This window comes from Cynocephalus volans, chromosome 1 (assembly GCF_027409185.1).
Source record: "Cynocephalus volans isolate mCynVol1 chromosome 1, mCynVol1.pri, whole genome shotgun sequence".
NCBI lineage: Eukaryota > Metazoa > Chordata > Mammalia > Dermoptera > Cynocephalidae > Cynocephalus > Cynocephalus volans.
The window spans coordinates 189,424,174-189,447,641 of NC_084460.1; the positions used below are offsets into that span (position 1 = coordinate 189,424,174).

At 46.2% G+C, this 23,468-nt stretch overlaps 2 protein-coding genes and 1 pseudogene across 4 annotated transcripts in view; 2 read left to right on the forward strand and 1 right to left on the reverse strand.

Moving 5' to 3' along the window:
- Nucleotides 1-23,468, forward strand: part of TSPEAR (thrombospondin type laminin G domain and EAR repeats) — a 147,902-nt gene that overhangs the window by 17,135 nt on the left and 107,299 nt on the right. The window lies entirely within an intron of this gene.
- Nucleotides 9,210-9,746, forward strand: LOC134361825 (keratin-associated protein 12-1-like). 3 transcript variants are annotated; one of them, XM_063076910.1, is made up of 3 exons: nt 9,210-9,331; nt 9,494-9,571; nt 9,638-9,746. In XM_063076910.1, exons 1-3 carry the CDS (start codon nt 9,210-9,212, stop codon nt 9,744-9,746), a joined length of 309 nt encoding a protein of 102 aa, XP_062932980.1. The 3 variants fall into 3 exon arrangements, with proteins under 3 accessions (XP_062932980.1, XP_062932966.1, XP_062932975.1); XM_063076896.1 differs by having other exon boundaries at nt 9,210-9,571; XM_063076905.1 differs by lacking the exon at nt 9,494-9,571 and having other exon boundaries at nt 9,210-9,427.
- Nucleotides 15,410-15,639, reverse strand: LOC134387601 (keratin-associated protein 12-1-like; annotated as a pseudogene).

Genomic DNA, 23,468 nt, shown 5'->3' on the forward strand with positions numbered 1-23,468 from the left:
CGTCAGGTCTTGGCTGGAGCAAATGGGAAACTCCTTTGGCAGCCCTGAGCTTTCCAGGGCGGGAACTTTTCTGGGCTGGTCGTCCTAGAGACACAGCCTTGTGCTGTTAGAAGCCAGGCTGGTGTTATTTGGAGTCTCTCAGCACGTGAGGGGCGGTGCCATCGTAGGGCTAAGGGTAAACGACATTCTCACCCCCCCAGTGCCACCCTTCCCCTGTGTCTCAGTCTCCGGCTCTTTCCCCACAGGCCCCCGGGCTATGGGTGCTGGTGATGCTTAGGAGACACATGGCTGCCAAGCCGTGAGGATTCCAGGGTCCAGCGTCCTCCCGCAGAGGCCTGCAGGGACAGGGCAAGGTGTGGCCACACTCGGGGCGAGGCGAGGTGTGACCTTCCACACGCCGTGTGAGCAGAAATGACTGCAGGACACTGGAAACTCCCCTGTCATCTTGAGTGTTCCCCGAGGTGGTTTATTTGATAACCCATCCCACAGCAGCTCACAGGAAGCCCTGCAAATGCAGCGTCGTTCCCCACTCTCCACGTAACGCCACCTTCCTGAGACTTGGGCCAGCAACCTGTAGACTTGCATGTATTTTTTATTATTGTAAGCACTCACTAATTGTTATAGAATATTATTTTATCAATACATGTGTGCCAAAACACTGTATTCTTCCATCTGACTGTCTTTAACATTTTTTTATTGCGTTAAAATAGGTATAACATGAAATTTGCCATTTAAGCCATTTTTAAACTTTTTAAAATTATGGTAAAATATTCATAACATAAAATTGACCATTTAACCATTTTTCAGTGCACAGTTTGGTGGCATCAAGCACATTCACAGGCTGCGTGACCATCACCACTGTCCACCTGCAGAACTTTTTCGTCCTCCCAAACTGAAGCTCTGTCCCCATTAAACAGTTGCTTCCACGCTCTCTCCCTCAGCTAAGGGCAACCTGTGTTCTACTCTCTGTTTCTGTGAAGTTGCCTGTGCTAGATATTTCGTATGAGTGGAGTCAAACAATATTTGTCCATGCTGCCGTGTGTGTCAGAACTTTCATTTTTATGTTTTGTTTGTTCGTTCATCTGCTGATAGACACTTGGGTTATTTCTGATTTTTGCCTATTCTGAAAAATGCTGCAAAGAACATTGATACACAAGCATTTGTTTGACACCCTTTCTTTTAAGAGTAGAATTGCTGGTCCTATGGTAATTCTATATTCGACTTTTTGAGCAACCGGCAAAATGTTCCCACCGTGGCTGTGCTGCATTACGTCCCTACCGGTAGTCTATGCGGGCTCCAGTTTCTCCACACCTTTGCCAACACTTTCCTTTTTTTTTTTTTTTTTTTTTTTAAATTATAGCCATCCTAGTAGGTGTGAAGTGGTATCTTGTGGTGGTTTTGATTTGCATTTCCCTAATGACTGACAGTGTTGTGTATCTCTTCATGTGCTTACTGGTTGTTTGGGTACATTCGTTGGAGAACTGTCTATTCCGTCCTTTGCCTACTTTTTAGTTGGGTTGTCTTTTTGTTGTTGAGTTGTAGGAGTTATTACATATTCTGAATGTTAAACCCTTACCAAATATATGATTTGCAAATGTTTTCTCCCATTCTATAGGTTGTCTTTTTACTTTTTTGATAATCTTTTTGGTTCAAAAAAGTTTTTAATTTTAATGAAGTCCAATTTATTTATTTTTTGTTGGTGGTACTTTTTGTGTCATGTCTAAGAATCTATTGTCAAATCCAAGGTCATGTAGCATTTCCCTTGTGTTTTCTTCATCTAAGATTTTTATGGTTTTAGCCATTACGATTAGGGCATTGATCCATTTTGAGGTAATTTTTGTATATGGGGTGAGGTAGCAGATACAACTTCATTCTTTTGCATGTGGAAATCTAGTTGTCCCAGCACCATTTGTTGAAGAGAATTCTTTTCCCCATGGAATGGTCTTGGCACCCTTTTCAAAAATCAATTGACTACAGATTCATATGTTTGTTTCTGAAGTCTCAGTTCTTCTCTTATGTCTTATGCCAATACTACAGTGTTTTGATTAGCATAGCTTTATACTCAGTTTTGAAACTGGAAAGTGTGAATTTCCAAGTTTCTTCTTTTTCAAGATTTTTTAGGCTATTCTGGGGCCCTACAATCTATATGAATTTGAGGATCAGCTTTATAATTTCTGGGGAAAAAGCTGTTGGAATTGTGATAAGGATTGCATTGAATCTATAGATTGCTTTGGTTAGTATTGCCATCTTAACAATATTAAGTCTTCTAATCCATGAACATGGGATGTCTTTCCACTTATTTCAGTCTTTAATTCTTTCAGCAATGTTTTATAGTTATCATTGTGCAAGTCTTCCACCTCCTTGGTTAAATTTATTCCTAGGTATTTTATTCTTTTGGATGCCATTGCAAATGGGATTGCTTTCTTAATTTCCTTTTCAGATTGTTCGCTGCTGATGCATAGAAATACATATGATTTTTGTGTGTTGATCTTATATCTGAAATTTTTTCTGAATTTTTAAATAAAAGCTCTAGTAGCTTTGTTGTGGATTCTTTGGGATTTTCTGTATACAAGATTATGTCACCTGAGCTTGGGGAAAAAAAGATTATGTCACCTGTGAATAGAGATAATTTTACTTTTTTCTTTTCAATTTGGATGCCTTTTCTTCCTTCCTTCCTTCCTCTCATCTCTGGCTAGAACTTGCAGTACAGTGTTGGAAAGCAGTGGCGAAAATGAGCATCTTGTCTTATTCCTGGTTTTAGGGGAAAAGCTTTCAGTGTTTTGCCATTGAATATGATGCTAGCTGTGGGTTTTTCATAAATACCCTTTATCATGTTGAGGAAGTTCCCTTGTATTTCTGGTTTTCAGAGTGTTTTTATCATGAAATGATGTTAGATTTTGTCAAAGCCTTTTCTCCATCAATAGAGATCATGCATTTTTTCCCCCTTCATTCTGTTAATGTGGTATTGATTGATTTTTCTAAACAATGAACTATCTTTGCATTCCTGGGATAAATCTCACTTGGTCATGGTGTATAATCCTTTTAGTATGCTGTTGGATGAAGCTCATTAGTATTCTATTGAGAATTTTTGCATCTATATTCATAAGGTATGTTCATCTGTAATTTTCTTTTCTTTTTTGATGTCTTATATGGTTTTGGTATCAGAGTAATACCAGCCTCACAGAATGAGTTAGGAAGTGTTCCTTCTAATTTTTGGAAGAGCTTGGTATTAATGCTTCTTTAAATGTTTGGTAGAATTCACCAGTGAACCTATCTGTTCCTGGGCTTTTCTTTGTTTGGGGGGTTTTTGATTAATAATGTAATCTTTTAAATTATTATAGATCTCTTGAGATTATCCATTTCTTTTTTAGTCAGTTTGGGTAACTTGTGTGTTTATGGAAAAATTTCCATTTCATCTAGGTTATCTAATTTGTTGGCATACAATTGTTCATAGTTCTCTCTTATATTTTTTATCTCCGTAAGGTTGATAGCAATGTCCCCACTTTCATTTCTGATTTTAGTTATTTGCACCTTGTTTTTTTTTTTTTCTTTGTCAGTCTAGCTAAAAGTTTGTCAATTTTGTTGCTCTTTTAGAAGAATCAAACTTTGATTTTGTTAATTATCTCTGTTGTTTTTCTATTTTCTATTTTATTCATCTCTGCTGTAGTCTTTATAATTTCCTTCCTTCTAGCTTTGGGTTTAGTTTTCTCTCTTTTTCTAGTTCCTCAAGGTGTAATGTTAGGTTATTGATTTGAGATCTTTCTTCTTTTTTAACATAGCATTTACAACCTTAAATTTCACTCTCAGTAGTGCCTTTGCAGTATCTCATAGATTTTAGTATGTTGTGCTTTGATTTTAATTTATCTCTAAGTATTTTCTAACTTCTCTTGTGATTTCTTCTTTGACCCGCTTTTGAATTAACAGAGTATGTTGTTTAATTTTCACATATTTGTGTATTTTCTAGTTTTCTTCTGGCATTGATGTCTAGCTTCATTCCATCATGGTTGGAAAAGATCCATTGTATGGTTTCAATTTTTTAAAAATTCACAGAGGCTTGTTTTGTGGCCCAGCATAGGGTCTGTCCTAGGATCCATGGGTACTTGAGAAGAATGTTTATTCTGCTGTTGTTGGGTAGAATGTCGGTTCTATATATGTCTGTTTTTACTAGTTGGTGTATAGTGTTGTTCAGTCCCCTATTTCCTTATTGACTCTCTGTCTAGATGTTGTGTTCATTATTGAAAATGGAGTATTAAAGTCTCCAGCTATTACTGTAGGATTGTTTATTTCTCACTTCAGTTCTGTCAATGTTTCCTTCATATACTTTGATGGCTCTATTTTATGGTGCATATATGTTTATAACTCACATCTTCTTGATGAATTGAGTTTGCCATCAACATATAATGTCCTCTTGTGAATTTTTGCAGTTAGGACCATATGGCTAAGTAGGTTCTTTGTGTTATGTCTTTCAGTTTTTAGGGTCTTAGTGTATTGACAGGGACTTAAGGATTCTTGAAAATAAGTTTATTATAGAAAAAGTCAGCTGTAAGTAATGGCTGGTTCATCATATTGTGTTAACAATTGAAAACATTAGAGACATAAGGATAAATGCCATTCATTGCTATCAGCTCTGCTTCCTGGTCCCCAATAATGTACATGCCAATTTCATGACTTCTGAAGCTTGGAGAGAGAGAGGGACTCAAAGCAACAAGGTTTTAAAACTTTGTTCTTAGGAGACACTTTATATGCTACCTAGGTGAGGGTGTGTGAGAGAGAGAGAGAGAAGGAGAGAGAGAGTGAGGGAGGAGAGGGGGAGGTGGGGAGAGAGAGACAGAGAAGGAAGGGGTGGGAGGGAGAGAGTGGGGATGGAAGGAGGCAAGAGGGGAGGAGAGAGGAGGTGGGAGGACAAACTAACAGGTCTCTGGATTTTCCATCTCACTTTTAATTAGAGAAGCCATTTTCAGAACAATCTGTTTTACATACTTGACATCTAGGTAAGATTCAGTTTGAGAAAATATTTCCACTGCTTTAAAAAATGTTGAAAAGCAGGTGACCACACAAAAGATAAAGTACATGCTGCTTAGTTTTTAAAAACACACATGTTTACTTAATATTTTAGTTACTAATAATTTGCTGTCATGTTTATTGCTTATCTTAAGAACTGTTGTGCATTTCTCTGCTTGATCTGTTTATTCATAGCATGCTCCTCTTTGGGAGCACAGGCTGGATTTTGATCACCAGGATGCTGTGAGTGCTTCTCTGTTGCTGATGTGTGTGTCTGTTTCATGACTTGTTTGTTCATTCACCTGTTGACGGACACTTGGGTTGGTTCCGGTTTTGTTTGTTATGAATATGGTGGAATAAGTCTACCTTCCCTTCAGAGCCTTCAGCTTCTGGAAGCTGAGATGATTCAGGTGCCCAATTATGTTGCTGGGTAGCTCTGACTTTTAGGGGATCCTTCCTTCTTGTGAGCTGCAATCTGCCTCCCTGTCACACTGGCTGATTGCTGCCAACCAAGCCTTTGGGAAAACACATATTGAGTTCCTTTTCCATTTGAAATTAACCCTCAGGTAATCGAAAGCAGCTACCAAGTTTCCCAGCCTCTGACCCCTCATTCCATCAATCCTTTCTCATTGGCATAGTTTCCAGGCTCCAAAAGAGCCTTGGATGAAAGATCCTCATGTGAAACCATTTGGAAGAAAATACCCCCTCTGGATTCAACAGTCACAGTCACCGTTTTTTCCCAGAGAGGCTTCCTGAACATCCCAGGGGTAACACCACCTCTGAGCAATGACTGTCCAGGTAAAAGCATCCAAGGACCAGACACCATGCTGGCATCAGCATGGTCAGGACAGCAAAGGACAATGAGAAACAGCTTTGGGGGAAATAATAAAAAAGACCCAGAACTGGGGAGCAGAGAGATTTATTTCTTACAGGCACCTAAGCTTTCCTGGATAAGAACACTAAGGGGAGATTGCAGCACTGTGGGATGTGGATTGATCACTGATCTGATAACGAGGTGTGTGGAAAGAATTCTGATAATTAGAGAACAGCTTTCAGTGATCAATGGCAGAGAATTGATTAGGTAGATAATTTGTCAGCAGCAGGGAGAGGTACCAAGGTGGCGTCTTTGTAGACTAGAGTGGAGCAGGAGAGCTGGAAGCATCTGGAGGACAAGCAGCTCACGGGCACACACATGGCGGGCCTGCGGTTCACGGTCACACACACAGCCACTGGGCAGGGGCTGGACACACAGCAGGCTGGCCTCAGCTCCATAGGCAGCACAGGGACTGGCAGCTGCAGGCTGGCTGGAGGGGACAGACATGCCACACACGGGCCAGCACAGCAGAGTGACAGAAGAGGCCACCCAAATGCAGGAGCTCCCACAGCCCTGGGGTGGGCAGCAGGTGGGGACACAGCACAGGGGCCAGGGCAGGCTCATGGGCTGCCTGAGGAGCAGCTGGTGTGGCACATGGTGGCAGGTGGCTGGTGGGGCTGGAGTGGAGGGTGGTGATGTCTGGCAGCTACTTTCCCGGGGCTGCCTTTATACCTGGGCCACGGGCATCCCAGCCACAGGCTACCCTGGTGTCTTCCTCATGGTTGTTGGAGATTTTTCCTCCACCTCCCACTCTTGTCAACCTTTCTAGAGTTTTCCTGGTGAAGTTTCTCGGGTCTGGAAACTCCTTCTTGGCCAGAGGCTCCCTATGACTCAGCAGACTATGTGTTTTCTGGAAACGGAGCCTCAGTTAGATGGGAAGGGGCTGTCAGTTGAGGCCAGGGGACCCCCCTCCCCTGTAAATATGCTGTCTGGTGTCCATACAAGTTAAGTCACACTCACCACACCACAGGGCCCCCATTGTGATGGAGAAGCTCAATTATCAACATGGTCTCCCCAAGGACAGAGAGCCAAGCTGCTGGGCTCCATATTGTGGGATAATAATTGTTACTGGAATAATGATGATGCACTCATGTCTGGCCTACTGCCAGGTGCTCTGATAAGGATTCTATGGGGTCACCTCATTAGTCTTTGCCAGCACTCAGGGTGGCTGCCACCCCATTGGTAAGATGTGCGATTAGAAAGTCTTAGGTTTGCATTATGCATGCATATTTCTGCCCCTGCAAATGGAGAGGCATGTTTTCATTTTATCCTCTGTTTTGAAGGATTTTATTTTCACAGGTGTAGAATTCTGAGTTGGCAAATTTTGTCTGTCAGCATTTTAAAGATGTCCCATTGTCTTCTGTCCACCATTGTTTCTGCTGAGAAGTCAGGGATTTTCTTATCCTTGTTCTTTTGTATGCAAAGTGTCTTTTTTTCCTGCTTATTTCAAGGTTTTCTCTTTATTTTTTTTTTTATCGCCTTAACTATTGTGTGCCCAGATATGGTTTTCTTTGTATTTATCCTTCTGGGGATTTTATGAGATTCTTTTATCTATAAGTTATTTGTTGTTGTTGTTGTTTAATCAAATTTGTGAGTTATTGTTGATTATTTTTTCAAAACATTTTTGTGATTTAGTATTATTTTCTTTTCCTTCCGCACTTGCTGTTCCAAATATGTTAGACTGTTTGGGGCTGTTTCACAGGGTTTTTAAATTTTTTAAAAATTTCTTCTTCTTCTTCAGATTGGGTAATTTCTGTTGATGTGTCTTCAGGCTCACTGCTCTTCCTTGTCCACTCTGCTGTGAGATGTACCCAGTGTAGTTTTAAATTTCAGCTGTTGTATGTTTCAGGCTTGGGATTCCCATTTTTTTAATAGTTTCCGTCTCACTGCTGTGATTCCCTGTCTATTCACTCTTGAAGATACTTTTCTTTAATTCTTTGAACATGGTTTTCTTTGATTCTTGATTCTTGGAATGTATTTATAATAGCTGCTGAAAATCATTGTTTGCCAAGTCCAAACCTTGACTATGTCAGGTTAGTTTCTATTATTATTATTTTTCTTAATAGCCAATTACATTTTTCTGTATCTTTTTATGTCTGGTGATTTTTGATTTTATATTGGAGATTATAATAATACATTTAAGGACTCTGAGTTCTGTTATCTTTTTCTGACTACTGATTTTTGTTCTTTCAGCCAAGTACGGTTGGTCATCTTGAGCTTGTGCAGTTATTGTTCAACTATGTGCCAGGGTAGATCTGTGGAAAGCATCTGCAATTTGTTAGTCTCTACATCTTGGTGAGACTCAACTTCCAAATGGTCTTACCTGGAAATCTTGTCATTAATTGGTTTAGGCTTTGTTAGGACAGGCCTGGAGTAGGTTTTACCCTGGGCTATGGTCCTCACAACTTAGGTACAGACTGTACAGAATCTCCACTGGGTGCTGGAGGAGTTCAACTCTCAATCCTGCAGCAGCTTCTGTCTGGTGAGCTTGTGTTGTTTTTTCCCTGAGCATGGACAGCCCTGCCCTATTCCACAGATTCACAGGGGACCCTCACATACACTTATGGACCTACTCTATACACAGATCCCTCCTTTCTGGCACTATGCTGCTCAGATTCTGGGTGCTTCAACTGCCCAACCACAGATCTCTCCTTCCTCAGCACAGTAGGGCCACTGTGTTTTGCTCAGACTCCAGCTGACTGCACTGCATTTGGGGAGCTGGCTCCAGGTGGAAAGCTGGGAAAATGTGAAGCTTGTCTTGTAAGTTTCCTTTCTCTCAGGAATGTAGTCTGCACTGTTTGCTGACCCCTGAAAATGAATGTCTCGTGAATGAATCTTCTCCAGTCGTGTAGTTGGCAGGAAGGCTGGTCTCATATCATTCTTTCCACCAGGTTTCCAGTTTTATTTTGCTGTCTGTGTTCAGTTCTCGTCCTTTCCTAAAGGCTCCTGGTTCTTGCAATGAGCGTGTGCTTTGAGGAGGTCATTGAGTTCCTCTCATCTGTGTTTCAGTGTGGAACCATTAGAGAGAGGATGACATTAGGCAGGTGGAGCTGAAACCACCCGCTCCTCACTGATAAATTTGGGCAGGTTTCCAAGTGTAACAAGCTTGAAGAAGGTACAATTAGTCATGAAGCTAAGGGCCAAACAAAAACAGAAGCCTCCACGACAGACAGCTAAGTTCTAGGGGGCAGCCTGGAGGAAGCAAGTATAGGAAGACAGCAGCGTGCTTCTGTGTTGTTCTGACACCCGAGGCCCAGGTATAAAGTCCACCCAGGGCAGGAGCCTCTGGACATCACCACCCTCTTTCCCAACTCACACCCAGCCCCACAACACCATGTGTGACACCAGCTGCTCCTCAGGCTGCCAGTCAGCATGCTGTGTGCCCAGACCCTGCCAGGCATCTTGCTGTGTGCCTGTGAGCTGCAGGCCCACTGTGTGTTTGCCCATGAGCTGCCAGTACTCCGTGAGCTACAGGCCTGCTGTGTGTGTGACACCTTCCTGCCAGTCCTCCATGAGCTGCAGGCCTGTTGTGTGTGTGCCTGTGAGCTGTCAGTCCTCCATGAACTGCAGGCCAGCTGTGTATGTGCCCATGAGCTGCCAGTCCTCTGTGAGTTGCAGGCCAGCTGTGTGTGTGGCCCCCTCCTACCAGTCCTCCATGAGCTGTAGGCCTGCTATGTGTGTGCCTGTGAGCTGTCAGTCCTCCATGAACTTCAGGCCAGCTGTGTATGTGCCCATGAGCTGCCAGTCCTCTGTGAGTTGCAGGCCAGCTGTGTGTATGGCCCCCTCCTGCCAGTCCTCCAGGTGCTGCCAGACCTCCTGCCCCACCCTGGTCTTCAGACCTGTCTCCTGTGGCTCCCCTTCCTGCTGCTGACCATGAGTCTCCAGACCAGCTGCTCCTGGTGCAGACGGGTCCACATCTGTACCCCTCCAGGAACGGGTCCTCACTTGGCCTCCAGGTTTTGCATGTGGGCAGATGGAAAGCCTGCTCAGTGAACCGTCTGAGCACTGGGGTGAGAATGTGGCAGAATGATCTCATTCCTCCCCGGCCCTGGGATCCCCCAGGGAAGTTCTGAGACTCCAGCAGGAAACCAAAGTCCATGTGAGCAAATAAAGCAGCTTTCCCCATGCAGCTCTGCCCTTCTGGTCTTTCTTTTTATATCTGTGCTTCCTGGCTGTCCATTCTGGTGATCACAAAGGATTTATAGCTAAACCCTCTTAAGCAATCCCTTTCCACAGTGGCTCATTGGGAGGTGGTGTCCCATGTGGAGGGAGTGGCCTGAAGATGTTCCTATCGTCCTCCTCCAGAGGCTCTGTGGGCCCAGGTGCACGTGGCCTTATTCATCTGTGGTGGTGTGGTCTTGCCTCCCATGGCCGTCCAGTTTGCCGCAGGCCAGCACTGCACTGATGGCCTCTGGGCACTGAGGACCGGGTTTCCCCTCTGGGTTGGAGGTAGTCCTGTTTCCTGTGCCACGGAGAGTTACTTCCAGGGGGGCAGCTCTGGACTCTGTTGGATCCCGGACTTACAGAACTGGATGATTAGTTCTGCAACACACCTCCCATCACTGGTCCCCATACGGCCCATTTTTAATTGATTGATTTATGTTCAATTATTGATTACTGTAATATAATAAACCCCCATGAACCCACTACCTGCCATAGGAACCAGGACATCAGTAATTGCCACCAGCTTCTAGGGACAGCCACTATTGGAATTGCATGCTCCTTATTCTGTATTTTCTTTAAAAATAGGGTTGGATCATATCTGTATGTGTTCCTGAAGCATGTATTTTCTAATTTAGTGGTTTTCAGTGATATTAAAAGGGTCCTATTCTGAATGTAATCTTCTGGAACTTTTTTCACTCTATATAGAGTTGGTAAGATTCCTCTGCATTTTGGGTGGGTGGGCTTCATCTGTCCCCTCCCCAGAGTTGTGTTGTGACTATTTCAGTTCAATGTGCCCAATCAATGGGCAGGCCCAAGAGTGTGCTATTCCAGATGGCACAGCCCTCGGAAATGTCCCTCCGAGGACGTCCACACCACTGACTGCCTTGAATTCCAACCTTTTTATTTATGCCCTGGATAAATGATAGGTGATGAGCTTAGAGTTGCAAGACTGGTTTTATAATCTTTTAGCCAAGGTGGTCTGGGACCTACTGCATTGCTTATATTGGGGGCTTTGGATAAAACTGAGCCAGAAATGGCACCAGTCAGTTGGACATGTTCTGTCGGACACATGAAAGTCCTCTGGTGTTCCAGGCTGGGAGCAGGAGTTGAAACTGGAAATCAGAATATGAGAGGAGGGAAGGCTGGCAACCAAAAAATGCTTCTGGAGAAGCTCCTACGAGCTCACAGGGCCCTGCTCGGCCCTCCCCTTGGAGCTGTGGGGCTCTCGGGGCTACTCTGAGCCCTTCTTCTGTGGTGCTAGTTTTCCACATCCGGCATGTCTTAGGAAGCAGTTTGAGAACATGAGAAACCAAGGAACAAAATGAAAATCTGACAAACTTATTAATTTAGGAAAATGTCCAGATGAAAGGTCTGAACCTTAGACCATGCAAACCACCCCCCATGCCCACCCTAGACCCATTCACATAAGGAAAAGGAGATGAGGCAGCATGCAGTGAGTCCAAAAGCATGTGAGACGTCGCTGCCTCAACCTACCGAAAGAAAAGGCCAGAAACAGGAGGACAGCAGAAGGAGACAGCTCCATGCCCTGGCTGCAGCCATGCCTGCCCCTGACCTGCAGGGTCATCTGACATCCTCACTGGACGGCCTACACGGAGGTGCTTGGGACACATCAAGTGTGGTGTCACATGGAAGAGGAGGGCCTGGGGTCCTGCTCCCTGTTCCCAAGGGAACCACAGCCTGACGGTGGGTGATGGCCTGCACTGGTGTGCTCAGGGAATGGCTGGAGAGCCTGTCGGCCTTCTGCTCAGATGAGAAGTTGTGCTGCTTCCCTCTGTGAGGGCTGGTCCCGTGCACCTTGGTCATCAGAAGAGAGCAGCCTCGAGAGTTGAGAGCAGCAGCCTCCAGTTCGCCCTGTGCTAGCCTCAGCAGCCCCCGTGGGTGCTGCATCCCAGGTGTGAGCCACCACAGTGGAGACAGCATCTGCGGCAAGGTGGGAGTGCCCACTGGCTACAAGGACAGGCCAGCCCACCGCCCTTTATCCCACGAGCGACATTAGTGTATAGCTTTCTTATAATGCTTTTGTCTAATTTTGGTGTCAAGTTTACGCTGGCCTTATAAATTGGGAAGACATCCTTTCCTTCTCTTTTCTGGAAAAGTTTGTGTAGAATTGGTAGTATTTCTTCCCTAAATGTTTGATAGAATTTGCCAGTGAATCCACTTGGTCCTGAAGTTTTCTTTGTTGAAAGACATTTTAACTGAAAATTCAATTTCTTTAATAATAGATATGGACTATTCAGGTTATGTATTTCTCTCAAGTGAGTTTTCGTAGTTTTGCCTTTTAAAGAATCTGCCTATTTTATCTACGTTATCAAATTTATTGGTTTAAAGTTGTTTGAATCATTTCCTTATAAGGTTTTAATGACTGAAAGGTCTGTAATGATGTCCCTTGTTCCGTTCCTAATATTGGCATTTTGTGTCTTCTCTTTCTTTTTAACTTTCCTAATCAGTCCGGCTAGAGGTTTACCAATTATATTGCTCTTCTTTAAGAAGCACCTTTTGGTTTTATTAATTTTTTCTATAGTTTTTCATTTTCTACTTCACTGTTTTTTGCTATTTTTTAAAATTATACCCTTTCTCTTACTTATTTTGAGTTTAATTTGCTTTTCTTTTCTAGTTTAAGGTGCAAACAGATAATTGATTTCAGAACTTTCTTCTTTACAAATATAAGCATTTAATGATAAAATTGTCTCTCTAAACACTGCTTTAGTCTTTTCATTTGTATTTAATTCAAAATACTTTCTAATTTCTCTAATGACTTTTTTGAACCAGGCATTATTTAGAAGTATGCTGGCTAATTTTCAAATATACAGGATTTTTTCAGCTATTCTTTTCTTATTAATGTCTAATTTAATTTCATTGTAGTGAGAGAACATACGTTATATTATTCCAATTCCTTTAAATTTGCTTAGGTTTATTTTATGACATAGAATATGGTCTTTTTGGTAAATATTATATGTGCACTTGAAAAGAATGCGTATTCTGTTATTGTTGGGTGGAGTGTTCTGTAAACATCCATTAGGTCAAGGCGGTTGTAGGTACTGTTCAGACCTCTGCATCCTCACTAATTTTTGTGGACTTGTTCTGTTGAAGCTCAAGTTCAAGAATCGATGTGGCTTGTCTGTTTCTCCTTTCAGTTCTACCAGGTTTTTCCTGCCGTGTTTTGAAACTTTGTTGCTAGGTGCTTACGTGTTTAGGGTTTCTACATTTTCTTAGAGAATGGACCCCATCATCATTATGTAATATCCCTCTTTATTCCTGGTAATATTTCTTGCTCTGGAATCTACTTTGTTTGATATTAATATAGCCATTCCAACTTTATTTGATCAGTGTTTGTGTGCTATATTTTTCCATCTGTTTACTTTTAACCTATCTATGTTTTCATATTTAAATTGGGGATTCTGATAGGCAGAGCATAGTTGGATCTTGCTTTTTTACTCAATTTTAGCATTTTAAAGAGGTCTTTTGGATTACATAACTTCTAATTGGAAATCTGATGTAATTCTTATTTTTGTCTTCTGTATGGAATATGTTTTTTAAATCTGTATGCTTTCAAGATTTTCTCTTTACCTTTGGTTCTTGACAGTCATAGGTTTAATGTGATGTATCCCCTCATTTTTTTAGAGGGGGGTGATATTTATCCTACTTGGGGTTCTCTGAGTTTTTAGGATATATGGTTTTATGTATTTCATTATTTTTAGAAAATTTCTTTGCTATTACTTCTTCAGATATTTCTTCTGCTTTACTCTCTCTTTCTCTCTCTCTCTCTCCTTTTTCTGTGACTTCAACTACATACATAAATGATGTTTTGACATTGCATTAGAGCTCTTTGAAGTTTTGTTCTTGTTTATTTTCCCCACCATCTTTCTCTTTGTGTTTCAATTTGGACAGTTCTATTTACCAATCTTCAAATTCAATGATGCCATACTTTGCTGTATCAGGAATACTGATGAGCCCACTGAAGGAATTTATCTTTGATATTGTATTATGACTTCCCCCACAGCCATTTGATTCTTTTTATAGTTTCCATCTCTCTGCTGAGATTCTCAGTCTGTTCATATATGCTGTCCATGTTTTACAGTTGATTTTTAAACATATAAATCATAGTTATTTTAAGGTTTATGTCAGACAGCTTTAACACCTGGGTCATTTTTGAGTCCAGTTTTGTTGATTACTGTGTCTTTTGACAGTGGATTGGTTTTTCCTTGCTTTTTTGCATGTCTTATAATTTCTGATTGAATATCAGACATCATGTATTAAACAGCTGGAATTGAGATAAACAATTTTTCCTCCTGGAAATGGATGTGTCTCTTTTGTCTGGTCATTAGTGTGTGTGTGATAGGGAGGAAATATTGAATCCATGTGATCAGACAATGACCTTGGCTTAGTTTTTGTTGTTACTGTGGTTACCTTCAGTGTTCCAAAGACTTCAAATTCCTACTGTAGTGGGCTGCCAGAGGTTTGTGCTTGGGGTGAGGGCTGAGGAACTCAGTGGTTTTGCTCCACCCTAGGTTTTCAGATGCCCCTGCATGCCTGCCATGCAGAGGGTTTCTACACACTTTTGCCTTTCCCCAGTGTAGACTGCTGTTGCTTACTGGGCTACGCTTGCTAGGCTGGAGCTGGAAGGCAGGAGAGTTCTCTGTTTTCTGGTCCAGTGCCAGCCCTAGGCAGGGCCTCTGTGCCCAGGGCTTGGAGAATGAGGCTTCCTCAGACATCTTTCTCCTCCTCCCTGGCATGGCCAAATTCTGCTTTGTGTTTGTGCTGGATGTGGTTTGAGAGTTTCCTGCCTGCTCTGCTGTAGCAATCCTCTAAGATATTGCTGGGATCTCTAGGGCCCAGGCCTATTTCCCACTCATCCCTCAAGGCTTTTCTAATTGTACCCTTCCCCCACCTACAATGTGAGTCTGGAGGTGGGCATGGGGACAGCACAGTCAGGCCACTCCCCCTACCAGGGATCCCTACTTCAGCTCAACCATGAGAAGAAGGCTCTCTGAGGAGGGGCTGCTGTCCTTAATATTGGTATATACTTTCAAGGAGAAAACTTCAAAAACATATAAAGATTAAAGAGAGAGACAAGCTGCATAAGGAAAACTGCTTTATTTGCACACATGGGCTTTGGTTTCCTGCTGGAATCTCAGAAGGACCTGAGATCCAGGACTTCCCTGGGGGATGCCAGGGCCATGGAGGGACGTGATCATTCTGCCATATTTTCACCCCAGAGCTTAGAGGGCTTGTTGAGCAGTCTTCCCATCTGTCCATGTGCAGAAACTAGAGGGAAGCAAGGACTTATTCCCAGAGGGGTACAGGTGTGGACCCATCTGTACCAGGAGCAGCTGGTCTGGAGACTCATGGTCAGCCGCAGGAAGGGGAGCCACAGGAGACAGGTCTGCAGACCAGGGTGGGGCAGGAGGGCTGGCAGCACCTGGAGGACTTACAGGAGAAGGCCACGCACACAGCAGGCTTATAGCTCACAGCACACACACGGCAGGCCTGTAGCTCACAGGCCTGCAGCAAGATGCCTGGCAGGGGCTGGACATGCAGCAGGCTAACTGGCAGCCTGAGGAACAGCTGGTGTCACACATGGTGGTGTGGGGCTGGGTGTGAGTTGGGAGGAGGGTGGTGATGTGTGGAGGCTCCTCTCCTGGGTGGACTTTATACCTGGGCCTCATGTGTCCAAACAACATGGAAGCAGAACTGCTGTCTTCTTGTGTTGTTTACACTGTGTTTCCCCAATACCTGTGTTATTTCCCTGGGATGCACTTTCCTGTGTTGTGCCCCACAATAAATAACTTTGGTTTTGAGACCAATTTTTTCTTCTGTAAACAGGATGTTTTGGTTTGACTTTTTGTGGGTTTTGTATTGTTTTTTTCAGGCCATTGTTATGCACACGGCACCACTGGCTCTATTTATAGTACTCATTCTGTTTTTCTTTTATCTCATGTAATCAATGAAGACTTTGAGGCAATGATATATTTTGAGCTTTTATTTTGCACAGGAAAACTTTAAAGCATAGGTGGCAAACTATAGTCTGTGGGACAAATTTGGCCCACTGCCTGTTTTTGTAAATAAAGTTTTATTGGAACACAGCATGCCCATTTGTTTATGTATTATCCATGGTTTCTAAAGCAGAGAAGTTATGAAACAGACTGTGTAACTTACAAAGCCTAAAATACTTACTATCTGCCCTTTGCAGAATGTTAGCCACCCCCTGCCATATAGTAATCTATACAAGAATTTATTTGTTTATGCAACAGATATATACTGTGTGCTAGCAGCAGAGATGTTCTGGCCTCATGAGCCTTCCAGCATGGGAAGTGGATTTATAAGTGAATGAAGCAGTGAATGCATGAAATAATTCCAGAGAGGGCTGAGTCCCAGAAAGGAAAATGAGTTCAGAAGATTGATAGTAACGGGGAAAGAGGGGTGAAGACACTGCTACAGAAACTGGTGTGTCCCCTGGGAGGTAGGAAATTCCACACTCTAGGTGCTGGGGTGCAGGAGCAGGTGGATAGATTCAGATCATGTGGACCCAAGGACCAAACATTACACTCCCATGCTGGGGCTGGGGTTAGGAGTTGGGAGCCACCTGATAGAAAAAGAGACAGTGACATGAAGATACATGAGTAGAAATGATCCAATCTGAAGAAGAGGGAGGAAGAATTGAGAAAAATGGAGAGAGCATGTGAAACAATATCAAACAGTCTAACACACAAGTAATTTTAACCACAGAAGAAGAGAATGACATAGAACCATAAGCAAGTTTTGAGGCAATAATGGACAATATCCCCAAATTTGATTTAAAAAAAAAACCAAACAACTTACTGAGCCAAGAATCTCAGAAAATCCCAGCAGGATAAATACAAAGAAAGCCATATCTGGGCACATAATAATTAAGATGATAAAAAACAAAAATAAAGAGAAAATCTTGAAATAAGCAGGAGAAAAAGACACTTTCCATACAAAGGAACAAGGATAAGAAAATCCCTGACTTCTCAGCAGAAACAATGGTGGACAAAAGACAATGGACATCTTTAAAATGCTGTCAGACAAAATTTGCCAACCGAGAATTCCACACCTGTGAAAATAAAATCCTCCAAAACAGAGGATGAAATGAAAACGTGTGCAGAAGAGCAAAGCTGAGAGCATTCCTCACCAGCACACTTGCACTGCAGGAATGCAGGAGGACATCCTTCAGGCTGGCAGGAATGAGACCAGCTGGGCCCTGCCACAGGAAGGCATGGTGAAGAAGCCACTAGGTGTACAGGCCTTGCTCTCTGTCTCTGGTCACTGATTATAAGACAGCTCACCTTTTTGAATGAGTTACCTAGTAACCAGGTCGTATATGAACATGTGGCTTCCCCACATTCTCTGATTTTAAGTGTAGTTTTGCACTGTGGCCAGGGCCAAAGGGGGAGCCCATGAAAGGGCTGAACTTGTAGACTGGCCAGGCTTGTCCTAGGCCTTAGGGTCATTCCCAACAGGTGGCTTCAGACCGGCTCTGGGTCCATGAGATTTCTGAGTTCTGAGTATAGAAGTGAGACCCAAAGTGGTCTTCAGTCCTCGAGTGGATTTCACTAATGGGGTGTCTGACTTGTGCCAGGGCTTTGTGGGGAAGCCCCCTCTGTCCACCATAGCAGTCACAGGAGGACCCACAGAGGCACAGAGGGTTCCCTGGGTGCAGCCTGGGGTGAAGGGAGCAGCACGGCCCAGCAGCTTAGCTCTCTGTCCTTGGGGAGACCATGTTGATAATTGAGCTTCTCCATCAAAATGGGGGCCCTGTGGTGTGGTGAGTGTGACTTAGCTTGTATGGACACCAGACAGCATATTTACAGGGGAGGGGGGTCCCCTGGCCTCAACTGACGGCCCCTTCCCATCTAACTGAGGCTCCGTTTCCAGAAAACACACAGTCTGCTGAGTCATAGGGAGCCTCCGGCCAAAAAGAAGTTTCCAGACCCGAGAATCTTCACCAGGAAAACTCCAGAAAGGTCGACAGGAGTAGGAGGTGGAGGAAAAGCCTCCAACAACCACGAGGAAGACAACAGGGTAGCCTGTGGCCGGGATGCCCATGGCCCCGGTATAAAGGTGGCCCGGGAAAGCAGCCTCCATACATCACCACCCTCCACCCCAACCCCACCAGCCACCTGCCATCATGTGTCACACCAGCTGCTCCTAGGGCGGCCCGTGAGCCTGCCCTGGCCCCTGTGCTGTGACCCCACCTGCTGCCCACCCCAGGGCTGTGGGAGCTCCTGCATTCGGGTGGCCTCTTCTGTCACTCTGCTGTGCCAGCCTGTGTGTCTGCCTCCTGCCAGCCGGCCTGCAGCTACCAGTCCCCGTGCTGCCTATGGAGCTAAGGCCAGGCCTGCTGCATGCCCAGTCTCTGCCTGGTGGCTGTGCGTGTGCCCATGAGCCACAGGCCTGCAGTCTGCGTGATTCCCTCCTGCCAGCCCTCCTATATCACCCTGGTGTGTGCAGATCTGTCACCTGTGGCTCCTTCATCTGCTACTGAGCCTGTGGCCTCTGAGGACCCTCATAGATGTGAAGTCAGAAGCAGCGGGCCCCTGGCCTCCTGCCAGCAGTCCACATGTCATCCATCCCAGGCAGACCTTCTGGGCCTCACTAGACTACCTGCCTCCTTTGCAGCCAGGCCCCTCACTCCCAACCAGCCAGGCCAAGGGTCTCCCACATGGTGTCCCCTGGGGCTCCTGGCCCAAGTCGTCCACATGGTCATCCACTTTGTCTGCTGTGTCAGTGGGCCTCGCGGCCGTAGGAGCAAGACTCTAGTAAACAGCAGCAGTGGATGCTTACCAGAGTGTGGTGTCCTCCCCTCAGCATCTCCAGTGGCGTCCTCAGGAGGTCATTTCCCTGAGGACTCTGGAAACTTCTTTTCTACAGAGAAGGCGCAGGTTGCCAGATGGCTGTCAGTCCCAGGACCAACCACTCAAAGGCAGCCTCTTGGGCCAGCAGCCTGACGTGACCCCCAGTGCCTTCTTTCTGTCCCACTTTGTCCCTTATATCTATGAGGTCAGATTGAGGGCAAACCACTAGCTCTCTGACTGGAGACCTTTTAGATGAAATAGGTCTTGTGCTTAGCAGTTAATACATGCAGCCCCCCTGTAGTTAATTAAAACTAAACTCCACTGAAATCCACAGTTCCTCCTGATTCTAACTGGATAGAAAAGAGGGTTGTGGTTAACTTCTGTGGTTGGCTGAGGAATGGTCCCCACAGATGACCACGTTCCAATCCCCAGAACCTGTGAATGTGCCACCTTTCTGGCAGAAGGGACTTTGCAGATGGGAGATGATCCTGGATTATCCGCATGGGCCTGGTGTCCGCACGAGGCTTTATCAGAGGGATGCGGGAGATTTGCCAGAGAAGAAAAGCCAAGGGCAGATGTGCTCCCGACTCTGCTGGGGTCGGGCGGGGGGCGGGGGTCGAGGCTGGGCCCAGAAGCACGAGCGGCCTCAGGAGCTGGAAGAGACCATGCTCCTGTGAAGCTTCCAGAAGGAACCAGCCCTGCCCGCAGCCTGCTGTCAGCCTGTGAGGCCCACTTCAGACTCCTGACCTGCGCAGCTAGAGATGGCCAACTTGCGTTTGAAGCCAGCAGGTGTGCAGTGCTTGGGCACAGCACCCACAGGACACTCACACAATGTCGGTCTCACATTCTGGTGCCTCTGCCACCTCCTTGGTCTCTAGCCACAGATCTGACCCATCCAGGGGCAGTAGGAGAGACAAGGAGAAAGGGACTGAGGGACAAGCTCCCAGAGCAGGGACAGTGCTGAGCTGGGCTCCTCCTCCCCAGCCTGATTGTCTCATAGCCCCTTCCTCCCCTTCACAGCCTGGGGAGGAGTCCCTGCCCCAGCAGAAGGTGCCAGTGCTTCTTTCTGCCGAGGTTGCCACCAGGTCCTGAGCTGACCCTGGTCCTCTCTCCCGTGGGGCCTACGCATGGCCCTGAGGACTGTCAGGGAGCATCTCCCTTGTCCTCCCTGGGACATCCAGCACAGGCTCTGCCCTTCACTTCTCAGGCATATCACACCCAGGCTGTGGTCATTGTCACTGCAGAGGTCTCTGTGCCACTCCTTGGAGTATCCTCCTTTCCCCTCAAGAGGGGGATGTGGCATGACTGTCTCCAAAGAAAACTTTTCCTACCCCTGGCCACTCTTTTCTAGGTCTCTCCACCCTTTTTAGGGGCTGGAGTCAGAGGGTTTGTTGATACCCTGGGGCTGCCGCAGCAGGAACCACACACTTAGAACAGTGGACGCTGATTTGGACCAAGGCGTGGGCAGTGTTGGTCCATTCGGAGGCTGTGAGGGGTCTGTTGCAGGCCTGTCCCAGCTTCCGGTGGCTTGCCGGTAAAAGAAAGTGAGCTGAGATGCAGGGTACCATTCAAGCTTTATTAAAGGAAGAAAATCTGCTGGGCTGTGCTCAAAGTGGCAGGCAGCCTGGGGCTGCCCTGAAAAGGGGACAGCACCAGGTGTGGGGGTAGAGCTTATATAGTGCACCAAGGGCTGGCTGATACCATCAAGGAGGGTCATTATGCTAATATGGATTGGGGTGGAGAACTCCGTCCTTGCGGAAGCAAAAGGGGTTTCTGTTTAAGTCAGGAGGTTTCTCGTAAAGGGAAGGGGGGAGGGGAGGAGGTGGGCGGTGCCATTTTGTACTTGGGCTTGTCTAAAGTGGCGCTGGTTATGTTGCAGATCTGTTAGCCGGCTCATGGTGTTTTCAGTTTATAGATGCTTCACTTGATGTCTGCCTCTGTCTCTGTGCGTGCATGTCTGTGTCCAAATTTCCTCTTCTCATAAGGACACCAGTCACGTTGGATCAGGACCCCACGAATGACTTCACTTTGATCACATCTGCAGAGATCCTATTTCCAGATAAGCTCACATTCAGATGCACTAGGGGTTAGGACTCCAACTTATCCTTTTTGAGGGGACACAATTCAGCCCCTAACAGAGTCTGCTCAAAGCCATAGGATTAGCCTAGCCCCTCCTCCGTGCATCCCACATGGCTCTCTTTGGACTGTGTCTCATTTGGGTTCCTTGGGAAGGAAGAGTCCACACTGAGAATCCTGCATTGCTGGACCTCACTGGACACAGGCCGAGCCCACCACACTCAGAGGAATGCCCAATGCCAGGCGTGCAGGTGGCTGTGCTCCTGTCCCGGCATTGTGGCAGCTGCAGGAGGAAGGAGGCTCATATGTGGGATGGCTGTGCTAATTTCAGTGGCGGGAAAACCCCCAAACCGATGGTGCACAAAGCTTGCCTGGTCCCTGCAATATGTAGGACCATGGGTCATCCTGGGTGTGGGTGGGAGATGCCTGGAGGGGGCAGTGTCCTCAGAAGAAGGAGGCTATTGAGCTGTCTGGGAACCAAGATATCACAGAAGAGAGTGCCAGAAAGTGCATCCTTCCTGCTGGGAGAGCATATCTAGAAACTTCCACCATTGTGATGTCTGGTATAAACGAGGATGCGATGTTCAGGAACTCCTGGAGCACCACCCCGGGCAGCACTTTCTATCCCACTGTCCCATGCAGACAGCCTCACCGGGCACGTTCCTCCCGCCCTACATCCCGCCATGCCCCATGGACACCATGGGATGCCCCAGGGGGCAGTCGGGTTCTGTCTGCCGGGCCACAGAGGAACGCTCCGCAGCTCCCTCTGGCTTCATGTGTGTCTTTGAAGTAGGCAGCTGTCCCTGAGTCAAGATGATGGCAGCGAGGTCCGTGTCTTGTTTGTGGCCATCAAGAGGGGCACACCTGAGATCTGCAGGGGCTCAGTGCATTTAGAACTGTCGCCGCTTTATCGACATGCACACCACGCTTCCAAACGTGAAGGGAGCCACCCTCTCTGACTCAGCCCGTCCTCTGCATCTGGTGGTGCAGGTGTGACCGTGTGGACACCCACAGCTGTGTGGACATGCGAAGGACAGTGAACCTGTTGGTTAGCCTGTTGCCCTGCGGAGCACATGCGTCCACATGTCACCTGGCTGTGCCAGTCCACGGGCTGCCCTGGATGTTCTCGTGCCCTGGAGGCTACCACAGTGGCAGGTCTGTCCTTCATCTGGACTGTGCTGTGGCCTCGCTGTGGGCTCTAAGCTGCTAGTTTCTGTGTGGGCCAATCTGCCTGTACCTATGTTTCTTCGTTAGTGAGCTGGAACTTTCTCCCCCGTCTTTATGAACTCTTCATGCTGTGAAGCATCCATCAAGGCCTTTGCCCATTTAGCTACACAGATGGCCATAAATTTTTTCACATTTGAATGAACAAGAGGCGGGTGTAGGTTTGAATAAACCCTGGCAAGCTGAGAGATTCATGAGTCCGTGCAGGTTTAAGTTCAGCCACTTTCTGTTTGAAAGTCCTCTTAGGGTTTTTGCTTGTCTCTTCTTCGCTGGGGTGAGCTAAGCTGGCGGGAGGTGATGTACGGTCCCTGCAGCCCCCTCAAGGAGGTGCCATCTTTTCCCCTCCTGGTCTGCCTGGCTCTGCTGTTCTGCTCCTACTGGCCTCATCCGGTCTGTGCCTGGCACAGGGGTCAAGTGGGGCACCCAATGCTGACCTGGCTGGTCTGACTGGTGCCACTTGACTCTCCAGTGCTGGTGGTCCACTGAGACTGCAGCCTCGTCCTCCCCCACTGTCCCGAGGGCTTTTCACAAGGCATCTTTTTGCTCTTTGCCTCCTCAACCAGGCCTTAAACCCTGAGTTGGACAAATGACATCTGAGACACCCCTGAGCCCCTCTTGGGGCCCACAGAAACCTGCTGGTTCTTCAGAGCACTTAGGGGTGGTCTTCTGAGGGCCCCTCTCTCCATGGCCTGCTGTTCTGGGCTGCACACCAGGACACTAGCACCGTGCATGGTGCTGTCAACTCCCCAAGCAAACAGGGTTTCTCCCCAGCTCACCTTTAACGTGGACAGCAGGGGACAGTCATGGGCAGGTGGCTGAAGTCTTCTCTGCTCTGTGCCCCTCCCTTTCCCAGCCAAGAGGCCTGTCCACCATGGGGAGGGAGTGTCACTTGGTGTGGAGAGGGGAGCAGGGCAGATGGCATCTGCTTTTGAACGTTGCTGTCTTTCAGGTGACTTGAACTCAGAATTTGAGAACATGCCTGTACTGTCTGGCTCCTATGAGTGGACCCATGGCCCAAATGTGGGGTGGTCATGGGCTTCGGGGAGGAGGGAAAAACACACAACTGCCCATGTTGTATGAGGACACACACTTTATTGATTTTAGCAACTGACCTCTGTCACATCAGATGCAAGCAATCACTCCTGTAAAGGGGGCTCCCGGGGACCCCCAATCCACCCCATTGAGGGATTTATGGGTCGTCTCTTCACAGAAATGGAGGGGGATGAGTGGCATGTTCAAAAGCCCCTCCAGGCAGCAACTGTGCAGCCATCCAAGGCAAGAGGGCCGATTCTGAT

Bases quoted from the DNA above. Each gene is read 5' to 3' on its own strand.
- LOC134361825 (XM_063076896.1), top strand. From the start codon at position 9,210: ATGTGTGACACCAGCTGCTCCTCAGGCTGCCAGTCAGCATGCTGTGTG. The intron at 9,572-9,637 runs GTCCTCCATGAA...TGTGAGTTGCAG, and splicing joins TGTGTGCCTGTGAGCTGTCA to GCCAGCTGTGTGTATGGCCC.